Source organism: Lutjanus erythropterus, chromosome 10 (genome assembly GCF_056507025.1).
Source record: "Lutjanus erythropterus isolate fLutEry1 chromosome 10, fLutEry1.hap2, whole genome shotgun sequence".
NCBI lineage: Eukaryota > Metazoa > Chordata > Actinopteri > Lutjaniformes > Lutjanidae > Lutjanus > Lutjanus erythropterus.
This window is the reverse complement of record NC_139326.1, coordinates 22,472,998-22,488,722: the sequence shown is the minus strand read 5'-3', so window position 1 is coordinate 22,488,722 and position 15,725 is coordinate 22,472,998. Positions and strand designations below refer to the sequence as shown.

The 15,725-nt window shown below is 38.4% G+C and overlaps 1 protein-coding gene across 1 annotated transcript in view; it reads right to left on the bottom strand.

Moving 5' to 3' along the window:
• Positions 1-4,434: 4,434 nt before the first annotated feature.
• oxct1a (3-oxoacid CoA transferase 1a) overlaps positions 4,435-15,725 on the bottom strand; it is a 59,300-nt gene continuing 48,009 nt past the window's right edge. Inside the window, exons 16-17 of the mRNA XM_084728696.1 lie at positions 4,826-4,927; positions 4,435-4,713 (exon numbers count right to left, since the gene is read on the bottom strand). Coding sequence (XP_084584822.1) covers positions 4,678-4,713; positions 4,826-4,927 — 138 coding nt within the window. The 3' untranslated portion in view covers positions 4,435-4,677. The remainder of the gene's footprint in view (positions 4,714-4,825; positions 4,928-15,725) is intronic.

The window sequence follows — 15,725 nt, the reverse complement described above, 5'->3', positions numbered from 1 at the left end:
ATTTAAGGATAAAGAATGAATTATTTGAATTAAGTGAACATTTTAAAGTGACAGAAAAAACTTTGTGTGTGTGGACTGTTTTCCTGAATGTGTGTGTCAAATGAAGGTTTAATCATGGCTGCCCTGCTGGGCAGGTTTGTGGGCCAAAACTAACAGTGTACACAATTGACTTTTTGTCTTGTATTTGCAAAGTCCTCCATGCTCACAATGCAGAAATTCTCATAATTTTAATGAACTATTACAACTATCATCACCACAAGCAACCATTACATACTTAACTGTTTTAGCATGTGGGCTTGAATGTAGAATTAATGTAAAGCATCAAATCAAAACTAGTGAACGCCAGGCAAAAATAATCTTGAGAAAAAAAAAATCTTTTACCTGAAAATCCAAAATGTTGCACAGAGAGACATACTACTTTTCTTGTGAGCTCAAAAAGGAAACAGGAGGGTACATCACCGCAGCTATTTTCTGATTAGTCACACTGACAGTGTTACAACACTCCCCAGTCTCCCCTACACCATGTAAACAAATACAGTACCAGCTGAACAGACTGTTAGCTTTAAATACTGAGGTTAAAATCTAAGCCCCAGTTGACGTTGCAATTCTGAGGTCATGCTCTCAGATGAGAGAGACATATGGCAGTGATTCATCATCAACACTGCAATTAATATGGCGGTGACAATGAATAACTGACATATTCACTGTGGTGACAGTCATCTGGCTGGCCACCTTAAAATGAGTCATTCAACAAAGTCGGTCATCATGGTATAAAGATGGAGAATTTACATTACATGGACCTTTTTTCCTTCAAACCTGTATCCAGTGTGTTCTGTGTTTCTGCATTCATGTTAGAGCAGACACACAAAAATCCATACTGACACATAACCACCCAGTATCATCAGAAATCACTTAGCCTGCCAAATAATGTGCTTTGCCTGGACACAGACATAATATTACCATTGATTACCTTTGTTCCTGGCTGGATGCTACATCCATACTGTCAATGATCAGCACTGTGAAAACAATAAAAGGAACAATAACCGCACTCTGGAGAAACAGGCCTAATCGCGTAGTAAAAAAGGGACACCAAGAGGGACAATCTCAGCCAGAATCATACCCCAAAATGGCTAAAGCCAGCCGTGCTGACATCATACTGAAAGTGAGAGAACTGTTCAGTAGTAGTGATGTAAAGTCAACATATCCACAAATTGTATGCAAATGATTTGTGCTAAATATGCAGAGGAATTGTGGAAATGGCTTAAATGTTCTGCCTTGGTACCCAGGGGTGGAAGTAACTAATTACAAATACTCAAATTACTGTAATTAAGTAGTTTTTTGGGGTACTTGTACTTTTATTTGTAGATTTTTCAAGTCTGTGCTTTTACTTGTACTTAAGTATTCATTACACCACGTAATCTACTTATTTACTTTCAAAATCATAGGTGAGTACTGAGTACAAGTTGAATTAATATCCAAATCTTTCATCTGTATTTTTTAAACCAATCACATGATCTGATCACAAACAGACCAGTGAGAACAAAGACATGGATGAAGAACTAAACACTGCAGCAGGACAGGTTTGGGTTAAAGATATTAATGACCAATAGTCTAGAAATGACAAGAACTGCACCTCACTCGACATTGTTTTGTCTAATGGAGCCATTTGTAGAATAAGTAAACTAAAACTTCAAATGAGAAAAACAAATGACAAAAAGTAAAAAAATGAAAATGAGAAAAAAGTTTTTTAAAAAACATTTTGCATTATTAATGATTAATCAGTGGTTAGAATTTTCAACTATTGGTTAAGGAAAAAAATCTAAATTTGTGACTCTAGATTGTAGAAGTGAGTCTGACTATTGAGCACTGATAATGTGTTGAGCATCACTGGTTAAAAAGTAACTAATACTCTAAGTAGCTTATGGGGATGAGTGTAGTTTTGTAACACTAGTACTTTTACTTGTAATTGAGTAATATTTGAGAGATGTAACAGTACTTCTACTTGAGTACAGATTTTCAGCACTCTTTCCACCACTGTTGGTACCTAACTAACAGTCAAGTAGCTAAAAACTCTAAATCCAAAGTCACAGCAGCTGTTCATCCAGAGATAATAAAGAGATATGAAAGTCTGGTAAGTTTGTTAAAACTCACATAAGAGTAGTTTTCTAACATTGTACAACTGTACAAGGTTGCTTTCCACCAACCTGAGTATATACATAATACTTTAATTACCATAATTTCACTCTGTCCATACTGTTCTCATTAAATTTACTGCATCTACTCACATTTTCAGCAAAGTGCAGTTACTTATGTTTTAAAGGTAGAGTTCAGAATATTTAAAGTGTACCAAGTACTTAAGGAAGTGTATTACCTACAGCAGATGGTGTTTGACACGCCACCAATTTGGAACTGAGTGATGTTCTGCTGTGGCCAGAATCAGCAGCAAAGTAAGTAATGAATAAGTTTATGCTATATTTAGAATATTTTCACAACTCTTCCAACGAGTAACCACCGTTATGCTTTGTCCAAACCAACCAGACAAACTAAAATCAGTAATTTTGCCTCACAGAACACAGGAGTTGCAGGTCTACCGCTGCCTTGATCTGTTAAGTTGTTTGTGTTATTGACTTATGTGTTTGAAAAGGTTAATTAGAATTCACCGACCTCAGACAATAACACAGACAAACAGATCAGGGCAGTGGAAGTCCAGCAAGTCCTGTGTTCTGCAAAGTGAAATGACAGATTTTGCCCATGGAGTCTGTTTTTTTTTTCTTTTCTTGGAGAAGATGATATTTGGCTTGTATAACATCAGTTTCCTGAAGGAATAGGCTTTTTGCTGGCAAGGTAAATCAATATGAAAATATTCTAAATATAGCGTACACTTACAGATATTAATTTGTTTTTAGGTGGGCCTTGGTGCTTAGAATATGTTTTGCTGCTTAGCGTCTCTCACTGATACTCCGGCTGCTTCACTAAACTGGGGACATGCTCACCGGTATTTAGAAGTGCATCATATGACCCCCAGTTCAAGAAATTTAAACTATCCCTTTTGGTTTGATCTATTTACAAAGAATAAAAAAAAAAAAAAGTTACTGCACTGCTTTTGTCTAAACCTTTTGTTTGTGTAAGAACCTGCCATGTTTCCGTTTTCATTGCATTTCAGTACCAGTATGAGAAATAGGTTAAAAATGTAGGCTTATAGGGTACCACTCCAGATTGAGTCATGAAGGAATGTGCTGGATTAACATCACAAGCCGGTGGCAACAGCCCCCTGTCACTTTCTTCCATTTTTCTGCTTGATGATCCAATCCAGTTGATCTTCTTGAACCCGAAAGCCCACTGGCTGAAATCTCCAGTTATGCAACAGCCCTCAGGTAATGGCAGCGCCTCTCTACTCAAGTGGAGAAATCACATCAAGAATGTCAATGTAAGCGCACCATCCATATATAGAAAGCTGTAACCTGTAGAGTGTCAGAAGCTATCACTCTCAAAGCAGTCATTTGTTTCAATCATTCTGTGATTCGATGAGCTGGAAAACCAACTTTTAATGGACTTTGCAATATTTTTTATCCAGAAATAACCGAGATTTAGAGAAAACTTTTCCACTCAGCACACGAGGTTGTGTTTTATTTTATGTACAAAGGCAAGGGGGCAGCAAATGTGAGTAAAAAATGTTAAGGCTTTACATTTTCTAGCTGAAATGTATGGTATGACCAACTCTGACATGCATGATGCAGAGAGAATGAGATAATAAAAAGACATCAATCAGTTTGACATTGTGGCAGAGGTGATTATTACAAATATGTACTAACAGTCAGACCCTTATTTTTACATTTTCCAAATATAGAAAAACAAAAATATACCTTAAATTGGATGAGATTATCTGTTGAGGAGGTTACTGCATTCACTAAATAAAAAAAGTGATCTGTTTTTCTGAATTAGTGAAATAATTTTTCATGTAACAAAACAAACATTCTGCCATTTTTCTCTGAAGCTATGAGATAACTTTACACGGGAGAAAATCGTCTCTTTTCTTCTGGATTGTAGAGCCTGTTGGCAGTGTCTAAAATTCAGATAAACAGAGCACTTTTTTTTCCCTCAAGTGAACCAATAAGCTTCTATAATTTGTTGCTTGGTGCAGGAAGAGTTAGAACAACCACAAACATATTCCCTTCTGTACTGAATGAAGACTCACTTGATTTACAGCACACATTTGTTTTCTACATGAATTACAATTCAGCTCTCTATATGCGGTTATAGTAACTTATTGATCAACAGTAAATATGATTCATGTTCATGTTATTGCATCACTTTTCTAAATAGTACAAACAAAGTTGAAATTTTTTAGGCATCATATTTCATAAAGAATATTCCCTGTTTTAATGTTCAGTTCCAGATGGAATATTTGGTAAAAGCTGCATAAATATTAGTAAAAATGAATAAATTAATGGTGTAATAGGCAGCAATGTACTGTTCTGTAATTGTTTGTTAGATCACAAAAAAGAACCATACATGTTGACTCCTGTGAATCTCATTCCCATTTGTGAGAAAAAAAATCTCTCTGATACTGAACCAAGCATTTTTGTGTTTTATGAGCTCATCTGACCCGTTTCAGGCTGCTAATTCATCAGCTGTTTACCACACAACAAGGTTTTCGCAGATCCATTGCAAGCTCCTCTATATCTGCTGCATGGACCTCAGGTTGGGAGACACCTAGAAGACAACCAGAGAGATCACAAGGAAGAAAGAGATGTCACATCACTATGAGACTTTAAGTTAGAAGATTAAATATACTGCTGGTAGCCAAAACTGTTACGTTACTTACCGCAAAATCTGTGCCAGTGCATGCCTTGATATCCTCAGGAGTGAGCCCCTCCCACACTTCTATCAGAGTCAGGCCTTTTGTCTTATCCACATCAAACACAGCCTTGTGAGCAGAAGCAGGGCAGAAAGAAAGAGAAGGAGGGAAAGAAAGAGAGAAAGAGAGAGAGAGAGAGAGGGAGAGATGGGGGTGGGTGATGAGACACAAAGACAAGATGGTGAGAACGAGCATTTTCTTAATGGTACTATGATGTGTGGTCAAAGACGAGGCTGTTGGGGGGCCTCAATTATGATCTACAAGAGATGACAAAAAAAAAAAAAAAAAAAAATACTGCCACAGGCAGGGGGCAGAGTACCACTTCAGTGTCATCCATAGACGACAAAATAGCTGCAATTATATTTGTGACAGATCCATGAGAGACCTCAGAGAGTGGGCCCTCAACTCTCTGGACCACTACAAAGCAATTACAATTTAATTGTTGCACTACTTATAACAATTGAAACAATGAGGGCTGCCCCCTGAAAGTCAACCCCTCAGTCCTGTAAGCTTCTTCAAGTTGAACAGTTTTTTTTTGTTTATTTCAGTGGTGAGAGCGCTTCACTTTTTCTCCAGGATAAAATCGTTCTACTACATCAAGTCGTCCTGTCCGCTCAGTGAAGATGTCTTCGATGGGTACAGGCAGCTGCGCGCCCTGACCCACAGTGTGTCTGAAGGCCTGACTATACTCTCTGATGAATCCATACTCAGACAGCGGTGGACACCACCAACAGTAGTGACCGAGACCGAGGTAAATTTACAGCAGATATATAGGGTATAGTCGGATTGGCACTGAACTGGTTTTATTATACCTTGAAGGATGTAATTTTAGAATTTTTCCTGGAATTTTTGAAAAATAACTTAAACTAAGAGTAATGGGGTTGAAATGTGAAGTGTTGGTTAGCTGACAGTGATTTGCTGATGTGGATAAAAACAGCATTGCGAGTTTCTGTCATCATCAACCATTTACATGTGATCACACTTCTACAACAATGCTACAATCCAGGAGTTTTCTACATACGCATTGTGAGGAGACGTTCTGAATAAGAGCATATTCACAAGAAAACATTAATGATTCTGATTCCAGTGTTACAGATGAGCTTACACATGGTTTATGCACATACCAGAGTGTGCACAAGTTATAAATGAGGCCCCTGGTGGTTTCAACATCTCTAAGAGTAATGAAATGCTGTATATAGCCAAAGGCACTGGTCCTGTAGGAGAGACAGGAGGGTGGAAACTTTTTGTAAATTACCATGAAGAATCCTGCTAAAACCTGTCATTTATACTGAAAGCCAAAGTACCACACATGCTGGAAACTATCTAAAGAAAAGTAATGATCAGTCTTCTGAAAAGTAGCAACAAAAGAAGAAAATCAATCTGATACGCAGATGTTTGCAGAGTACCTTAAGGAAACAGACCTGATATTACCTCTTTAAGCCTCCTTTTATGAGCTAAAATAATTCTTTTCGATCCCTGAGACATTTCTGTGTTTACAACATCAGAATGATACAGTTTGTTTCATTCGTAGTGCCATCTTGTTTCATAGACGTATTGGTTTTGGGTTCTCTTCTTGCTTGGATTATTTAGTGAATAAGGATCCTCAACCCTGTAATTTTCTGTTGGCTTCCCACATTATCACTGGTGGCTTAAAAATTGGGATAGATTTTGAGCTGAACATCACCTGTGTTTCTGTCTCTGTACAACATGACATAATATAAACAAGTAGGCAAAAAACAAAGCCTTTAGTATCTGTTCATTTTTAACTCATTTTTGAATATTAACTTTTGGAAACTTATTTTGGAGGATTGTTTTCATGTTTCAGATAAGTCTTCAGAGGAGTAGAAACTTTTGTTTTCTTATTTTTTTTTTTTTAACCAAAGGCATTTATTCCAATCAATCTAATCAAAGACAAGAATTGTTAGTTTACTAAGCTAACTTTGACTTATTCACTTTTGTCTATCAGTAAGTTGGATAATTGCTTGCTTAAAGGATAACTTTGTTTTTTTTTTTTCAAACTGAACCCTGTGTGTGAGCAATAAAACTTGTTAAACTAAATGCATCTTACAAAAAGGTGTCTCTTTTTGGTGATCCTTTCCATAATGTTGACACTTAAAATCCCAATCTGACCCTGTAGGTGGCAAAAATATTTTTAGAGACGGTGCAAAATTGGCCATAAGGACTACATTGCAGTCGGTTTTGCAGCTGATAGCTGCAGACAGAAGTGGACCAATGTCAAAAACTGTTGTTCCTGTTTGTCACTTAGACACAAAACCCTCTGAAAATAAGGTCCAGGTTGACAAGTATAAAAATTACCCTTAAACATTGCCAAAGACATCTGTCAAAGCTGGACTCTCAAAATGAATTTGATGAAACTATCAGTTAACAGGCACACAGGTCTGACATGGTGAGTTAGGTGACATACAGTACAGCTGATACAAAACCCCCTTTTAAGCCAAACCTGGAGACATCATTATACCTATTTATGCACACGATTCCAACAAAAGACTCTGAGAAGACGGGCGAGGCCCACTGAGCTGAGCCGGTTCCTGTTGCTTCTCTCAGCAGGGACTGACAGGCTAAGCCTCAGTCACATTAAGGCAAAGCCCATCAGGACTTTCAGCTCATTAGGACCGCGCACACACACAGTGACAGGGCAGGAGGCAGATATCTCACTCCAACATAGCAAGACAGATGGAATGTCACAGGAAACAGGGGTATATGGGTAACACAGACACTGTCATGCGCCTCTAATCGTGACACATGGGACACATAATGAAGGAAAATAAATGATTCAACCAAAATTTGCCAGAGGTGCTCAATATAGGTGCGACAATGGTGTGCAGATATGGCAGATAAGCTACGTAATGTCAATGTGAACTCACAGTTTGATGAAATCTTCTTTTAAATGCACAAGACCTTGACACAAAATGGTCTGGGTGAGTAAATCTTAAAGCAATTAACTCTCGACTGACCTCATTTTTTGTTTCACACTTTACTACTAAAAACAAAGTGTGCCTCCACTTGCAAAGCAGCCTTTTTGTTGTGAAACTGTTGAGTCACCTTTTTTCACAGCCTTCAAAGTCACCACCATCATTAACCAGACTGAGGCAAGTTAGTCATTAAGAAGCTGCTAGTCTGCCCCATGTGTTGTCTGGCGAGAAGTGGGCTGAACGTCCTGCAACAACAACAGCAATAAGCCGCCATCACTCAGCCCACTTAATGCTTTAGACAAACATGAATATAATAATGAGAGGGGGGTAAAAATTAACATTTTCACCCTCCGACTAATACACTTCAAAAGCTTACCCAATATTCTGTTGATGCACTACAGCAAGGAACAGATTTAAAGATGTGTTCAGACTGAAAATCTCACAGTAGGGCCACAAAAGAATTTCAGTTTAGTTGCTGGAATAATAACTGCTGTCATTATGGAAAACGCCACAGGTAACACTTTTCTGAGCCCATTACGATGACTAATTCAGAAGTCATTCTGCTTCATTTGTGAATGAATGGAGATTTTTTTTTACTTAAATAATTCCCTAAATACCTATTGAGAGGACAAAAAACTGAGATTTTGCAGGTAGACTTTTGTCATGGCAGGAAATCAAGCACCGGGGCGATGGAGGTGATGTGATTTATTCACTGCACATATGATAAACACAAAAATATCACAATCCATCATTTTAGTGACAGTGCTGCAAGCGAGCTCGCTTGTAAACAGGGGAGCTGTGGTTAAGAGAGAGGAAATGGCAACGGTGTATAAAATGGTCCACGCTTATAGAGAAACAGCAGAGACACTGCCTGAGGCAACAGGTCTCCCACCACCCTGGGTCTCAAACCACAGCAATACCATTTAGGACAGCACTCGAATTACCGTCCCTTCTGGCCATCTTGAGCCAAGGAGGATGCTCTGTTTGTGGAAATACATTGTGTATGTCAGCATCTGTTCATGTGCCTGTGTAGAGGGAAAATAATGGGTTATATTTTGGCAGGTTTAGAAGGCCCCTAGTTTCTGTTCTCATTTTGGAAACAAATTGGAGCAGAGATTTTAATCATGTAAAGACAGCAAACAGGAGAATAAATTTGAGATAACAATTAACAGGCTTATTAAAGGCTCCCCTTTCCACAAGATTTACAGTGTCTCATTTCCTACTGCTGGGTGTTTCCACTGGTGATCTCCACAATAATTTTCTCTCAGCCTAAAAGTAATTTTATAAAGGGTGGTACTGGCTAATAAAGAACAAAAAGCTTAAATATCTTAAAATATCTAAGTTGTAGAATAAAAATGCTCCACATGACTTCAGACATTAAAGGCATAGTTCAGATTTTTTGAAGTGGGGTTGTTTGAGGTACTTATTGATGGCAATCGGTATATTACCTACAGTCAATGGTGGTCTGCATGCTCCCAGTTTGGAGAAGTAGGAGTACAGGTGTAGCATGCTAAGCAACGTACTGCTGTGGACAATCATATTGTAAAGTGATACTGATTTTTGTAGGTGGCTAAAATACGATTTGCTGCTGACACCGTCCACAGCAGTACAGTCCTCACCTTCCTACCCCAGTACAACTGCTGCCTCTCAAAACCATCTACTGCAGGTAATAAACCGACTATGGATGAGCAGCTCATGCAACCACACTTGAACAAATCCAAACTATGCCTATAGGCCCTGATTGGTTTTGTGTCCAGTGTAGAAACACTGGCTGAAACACTGCACAACACTTCTCTAGGTCTTAAGTTGTGTTGGTGACCGCATCTTTAATAAGTTTTCATCTTACCATCACATCCTGCGTGATTATGAGCAATTGCATATGACACAAAAGTCCTGCTAATGTTTCTGCAGGGAGCCTTGTAGACTTGTAAATTGGTTACTTGTATTGATCAGTGTTTGCTGACGATCACAGATAATTGCTTGTCTCTTCATCACTGTCATAGAGAAACGAAGTAGCAGAGCAGACTGTTCTGCTTTCAGATGTATCACTGGTTAAATTATACCACAAGGACTCCACGAATCTGTCACAGGCAAGTTGAATCACACTGGCAATAAAAGTGGAAATAATTTCCTCTCATTAAACTGGCTCATTGTGCATCTTGACTATTCTGAAGTTTGAAGTGCAATTTATTTTGAAGGTCCGTGTTTTTTTTTCGTATTTCACATTGCTTTTGAATATCAACCAGAAAATAAGGTGTTCAGATTTGTATATTACCTACAAACATTTCATACACTCTAAATTGCTGTGAAGCAAGTGCAATGTACAGTACAGTAAATTCTCCAAGCATTCTCCAGCTGGGGACCAAATCATGCTTTCAGATCTCTGTGTTATATGCCTGCTCATGCACAGAGCATAAAGACGTACAAACACAACACAAGCACTAACATTAACACTGGCCATCCATTTAGATGTTGACAAGGAACAATGTTTTTCTAAAAGCTAAGTCTCTGATGAACAATATGTTTGACAAACCAAACTCGTTATTATTCAACAGTTATGGTTCATTACTTGCTGAATCCAATTTGAATAATGCCCTTCATTTTGGAACAACTCAAAAATCTTGGATGACTGCTGACAAAAATAAAGTGAAATGTAGATTTTTATTTGGTTGTAGTTTTAACACCTTTGCCAGCTGTCACTGAACATGCTGTGAAAAAAAACTCTTCTTACTCATCATTAAGGTTTCTCAAAGGCAGGAAGTTAATAAAATCGTTCAGTAATGCTAAATTAGGTTGCAGGAAAGGTCAACAATGACTTTTTTGCCTCAAGAAACTTGTCAACAAGTTTCATATCAACAGGTCCCTGATGAGTCTCTTCTACAAATTCTACAATTTTATCATTTTCCTTCATATGTTGATATGGTGATCTAACTATCAATCCCAGAATGCACTGGCTAAAGTCCAGCTGGTAAGCCTGTCCAAACAAACAGATACAAACACCCATTCATCCCCACAGCCATTAACCCCTCTTAATGCAAGAAACAGGCAAAGCCTGCCCATCTGGAGTATTTAAGCTTATTTGTAGGATGTTGTTTTTGATGTTCTGGTCGCTGTTGATCTATTTTCATTGTAATGCTATGCTGGTATTACTTTATGCAGAGATGTAAGGCATAACAGCTTAGTCATTATTGTTTTAGTGCTTCTGTTTTCTTCCTGATCCTTATTTTGCCTTTTAATAAAACTGAATATGCAACATGGGTGTTGTCACTGACATAGCTTTCCACTTGTGCTGCTAACAGTAATTCCTGTGCTGCCGCACTGACACCCTCAATCAAATCACTATATTAGACTTCTGCTGTTTGACAAGAGAAACAGAAAAACATGTCAACATGACAACACCTTTATTGTGCCGTTCCGTATATTGATTTTCAAAACCAGCAATCACAGCCAGAGCTGGAGGGTATCAAAAAAAGTCGGCCTTTTAACATCGTTGCCAAGTATTTTGGCAATATCTGAGAGGCTGACAGTCATATGTCAGCATTTATGAAGGGCTCAGTTTTCCCTGTCCAAACTACAAAGAGAGACTGCCATTGTCAGAGGAAGAGGGTTTTCAAAATGTCAACATTTAGGGATGGACATGGCCTATTTGGTGTGGATGGAACAGCAAATAGAGAGAATTCATGCCCCCAAATTTATTCACAGTGCAACAGAAGAATATATTAGAGGAAGAGGGATATGGAGCTCAGAAAAGAAGTAAGGAGGACAGAAGAAGAAATTGTGCTTCGACAGAGGTGGAGGCAAATAAAAAAAGAGTTCTAATGGAAGGAGAGGGAGAGAAACCAGCAGGAGATGAAATGAGGAAGGTGGTACGAGTGTTAGCAAGGCAGTAGAAAGAGCTTTAACCTTTATAAATATTGACAGAAATCTGCTGGCTGAGAAATGTTGTGCAATCACAACAAAGCCAGCCGAGCAGAAAAGAACAGACGGGGGCAAAAAAAAAAAAAGAAAAAAAAAAAGAAAAGGAAAAAATAAAATAAAATAAAACCATGGACTCTGACTTTGCCCCTGACAGGTCATGTTTTCAGTGAGTGAGTTCTAAAGGCAGAAAGCACCAGAGGGTTACAGGGAATTGACCAGAGTACATGAGTACACAAGAACTACATCAGCAACCAGCTCCACTAGACTTTTTTTCTTTCTTAACTCGCCCACAACTTTTTTTTTTTCTCCAATCAGTATTTATACTTACTCTTCCCTCCATTCTCTCTAACTGCCCTCTAGCCTCTGGCTTTACTTTATGGTGATCACTTATTTTTCTGACAATTTTCTGACTTAAGTTGTAATGCATTTGAGAGGAATTATTGATTAGTCACGCTCTTAAATCAGTTATGTTACGGACTCTCTTTTAACCTCCTTACCCTCATATTTTTAGTGGAATTCATTTGTCAAAACAGATACAAAACACACATTAAATAAAGTTAACAGTGAGTTTGACTGATAGTGGGGAAAAAAGGATCAATTAGAGTGTGTTCTCATGTTGATCATAATGTTTTGAGTTCTGTTACACACTTTGAAAACTGATTTGCTGAATTTCAAAAAAAAAAAAATTTGAAGTTAGTATTAAGTTTATTAATATGTGAGGTTCAGTTAGCTTTGCAAAGAAACAGCCAGTAGAAATGTCCTTTAGAGAGCTACTTTATACTTATACATTTCAGAGCATGTACTTTTTCCCTTTTACTTCAACAAATAAGTTGAATCAGTAATTCTACTTTTTTCTTACACTCTGTACTACCACTTGAACAAAGAGTGTGTGCGCTTTTGCCATCTCTGGATAAAATAATATTCATGTTACTCAACTCAAACTAAACTAGGGAGCTGATGAAATTCAAAAACAGAGCAAAAACAGCTCTTCACGCACAAATGAAGACGCTGGAGATTTGGCTGAGCTCCGTAAGCTTTTTGGGGGAGACTGAGAAGTCAGATTTAACCAAGGACACAAACCAGGTTCCAACTTCCTCAAAATGTGAAGTATCCCCACCCAACTTGCAAGTTCACAGGTACAGTTCCCAACTTGTCTCTTTAGGCCCTATTCTACAAAATTAGCTCTGGTTCTTTAAGTGGTTCAACTCAAGATCCTTGGAACCTTGGTGCTGTCTAGCAAACAAGTCAACATCATAAACAGGTGGCCCTGCTCAATGCACATAACACCCACTTTGGTTCCCAAGCAAAATGTGCTATTTAACTTTTCGAGTTCTGAACCAATGTATTTTTGATGAAAATGCTCTTGTTGGTGGTTACAAGGGGTGGTAATGCTTGACAGATTTTGTATTTCTTTCTATTATTCCAGCACATTAAATGTTCTTAAAATACTGGTTAAGGATACAATAATAGTTGCCATGCAATTGTCATACCAATGCCTTACCCCTTCAGAAGCTTTTCTATTTAAATTTTAAGGAAAACAGATATACTGTGATATACACACTCACTGTCTGGCTCCAGATTGTACGATGATATAAATTTTATGGTCCGGCCCTACTTCATCCACACTCAAATCAAGTCACGCCAGTTTTATTTACACAGTCCAAAAATCACTCCAAGCTCAGAAGATGAGGTCCCTCTGGCCTCCCAAAACCTGCCTGCTGATTCAGGGGTTTGCAAGATAACCAAGCCCAAAATAAACTTAATAATTCAAACAATTCATGCATAAAATGCAACACAAAGTGCTTGGGATAGAAGACTAAAATCATTGCAAAAGCATAAAAACATTACAAGCATGGCCTTGAGGCAGAGATGGGAGTATCAACAAAACGCATAATAAAAGGAAACCAAACCCTAACCATGAAAATAAAATAAAACAAACAAACAAAATCAATAAGCCTTACAGAAATAAACTGATTGAATTAGTGTTAATTGAATAAATGTAATTTCCATCTACCGATGCCACTCTGCTGCAACATACCCATCTATCACTTGCAGTGTAATTGTTTTTGTATTTGTGTGCGGGTGTGAGGGAGATGTAATTGAGAGATAAAGACACAATGTGTGTGACTTGTGTGTTGTTGTGTTATTATCTGTGCGTGCTTCACTTACTGTTGACCTATTCAGAAAACAGATTGTTTGGAGGGAAAAAAAAAGGAATGCAAATCCACCAACTACCAATGTTAAGTTATTCAATTTTGGTTTCAGTCAATCACTCCTGACTGAAAGGTGGGAAATTATAATACGCTGCGAGGGGAACCACTAACCCTCGACTAAAAACACTAAACCACATTTTTTAAAATGAATAGTAAAGAAATGAAAGCATTAAGCTATTTGTAGATGGTCCAAACTGGAAGTAAGGAAGGAGGGAATACTGACTGACATTTTAGCCACAAGGCAAAGGCTTACTAACTACTTTGTATGTGTTAGATCAATCCGTAAATGACTGGCTAGATGTGACTTGACTGAAGATCAGCTTAATCAGAATACATTTAATTATTAATCATGGTATTACAATAATTGATAAGATACACTCAAAATTACTGCATGATCCTCCTGTACTGCAGCCTACTGCACGTATAAGCTCAACCATTTATGCCTTTAAGACTACAAGCCCCACTCTAATATATTTTATGTGACATTACCTATTTTTCCACTGTAGTTAATCAACAATGTCATTTCCTGACAATGTTGAACTACATTACTTAACTTCACTGTTTGCTGAATATGAATATTTAATTGAAAAATAACTTGATTTTGAGCTAAACAGAACTATGACGTGAGACTATAGTAGAAGCTGCAACTAATGTGTCATTCTCAAATCTTGCTCACGTGCACCATTACACCACTTTGTCGCCCTTGACCCTTTAGCCACTCCCTTTCTGGTGGAGTAGTGACATGACATGAGCCAGAGTAAAGCACACTGAGGCAAATTGTGTTTTGTGCTTTTGGGCTAAAATTATATGAACAGACTTTAATTCGACTTGAGTGTGCACCACGCTTAGGTGATGACACCATCTGGCAACCGTGGGCCAGGACAGGGTTGCTGCAGAGCATCCCGGCAGGGATACAGCCTGAGCTAATTGTCTGGGGATGTAGCTTGTTAGCTGCCGAGCATCTATCTTGGCAGCAAATGCTGCTCTGTGGTGGGCTGGGGTGGCTCTATTGAGGAACACACGGTGGAATCTGGGGAAGGGTGGAAACCAGGTGCCACCATCGTCTTGTTCACCTCACCAGCGAGGGGGAGATGGAGAGCCACCTCCTCCAGGTGGGGTGCTTCTTGCTGTCAGCAGACTCCCATCTCAATGGGATCCTTGTTTTTCTTGATGGAGATGAAACCTCTACTTCATAACTTATATTAGAATGACTGCTGTCGCTATCCATGCTAATATCCAGGGCTGACATCTTATGGCTGGTTGGTCGATGAGCTCTTTTTCGGCCAAATTCTCACTAGTCAGACAGTCACTGGTGTTACTTTAATAAGGAGAAAGGCTTCTTAATCCATTATTGACAGGGACGTGTGTAGACCTGATGTATTTTATTTTTGAGTGACAGGCTGTTTACTGAACATTAACTGGCTCCAAACTAATGGACACCATGTCATAGTACCAGCATGTATCGCTACCTCAGCCACCAGCCTTAGAGGACAGAAAAACTGAGTGCATAAAAAGTTTATTTTTGATAACAACATGTGTGGTTATTTAACTCTGCCAGACTGCTGTATTAACGAGGTCAGGTCCACCAATTGATTGATTGAAGAGATAGAATTTCAGTCGACCAAGATTTTCTTTGATTGACTACAGTCATACTAATATATGTGGTATACCTCTCCATGCTAATGATGCTGGCCAATCTGACTGCAGTGTTAATAGAATAACATCTGACTATCAATCCGAACCCCAGTCTCTGGCTTTGAGTACAACAGGGTGTATTTGTACGCATGTATATTGGGGCAGCGG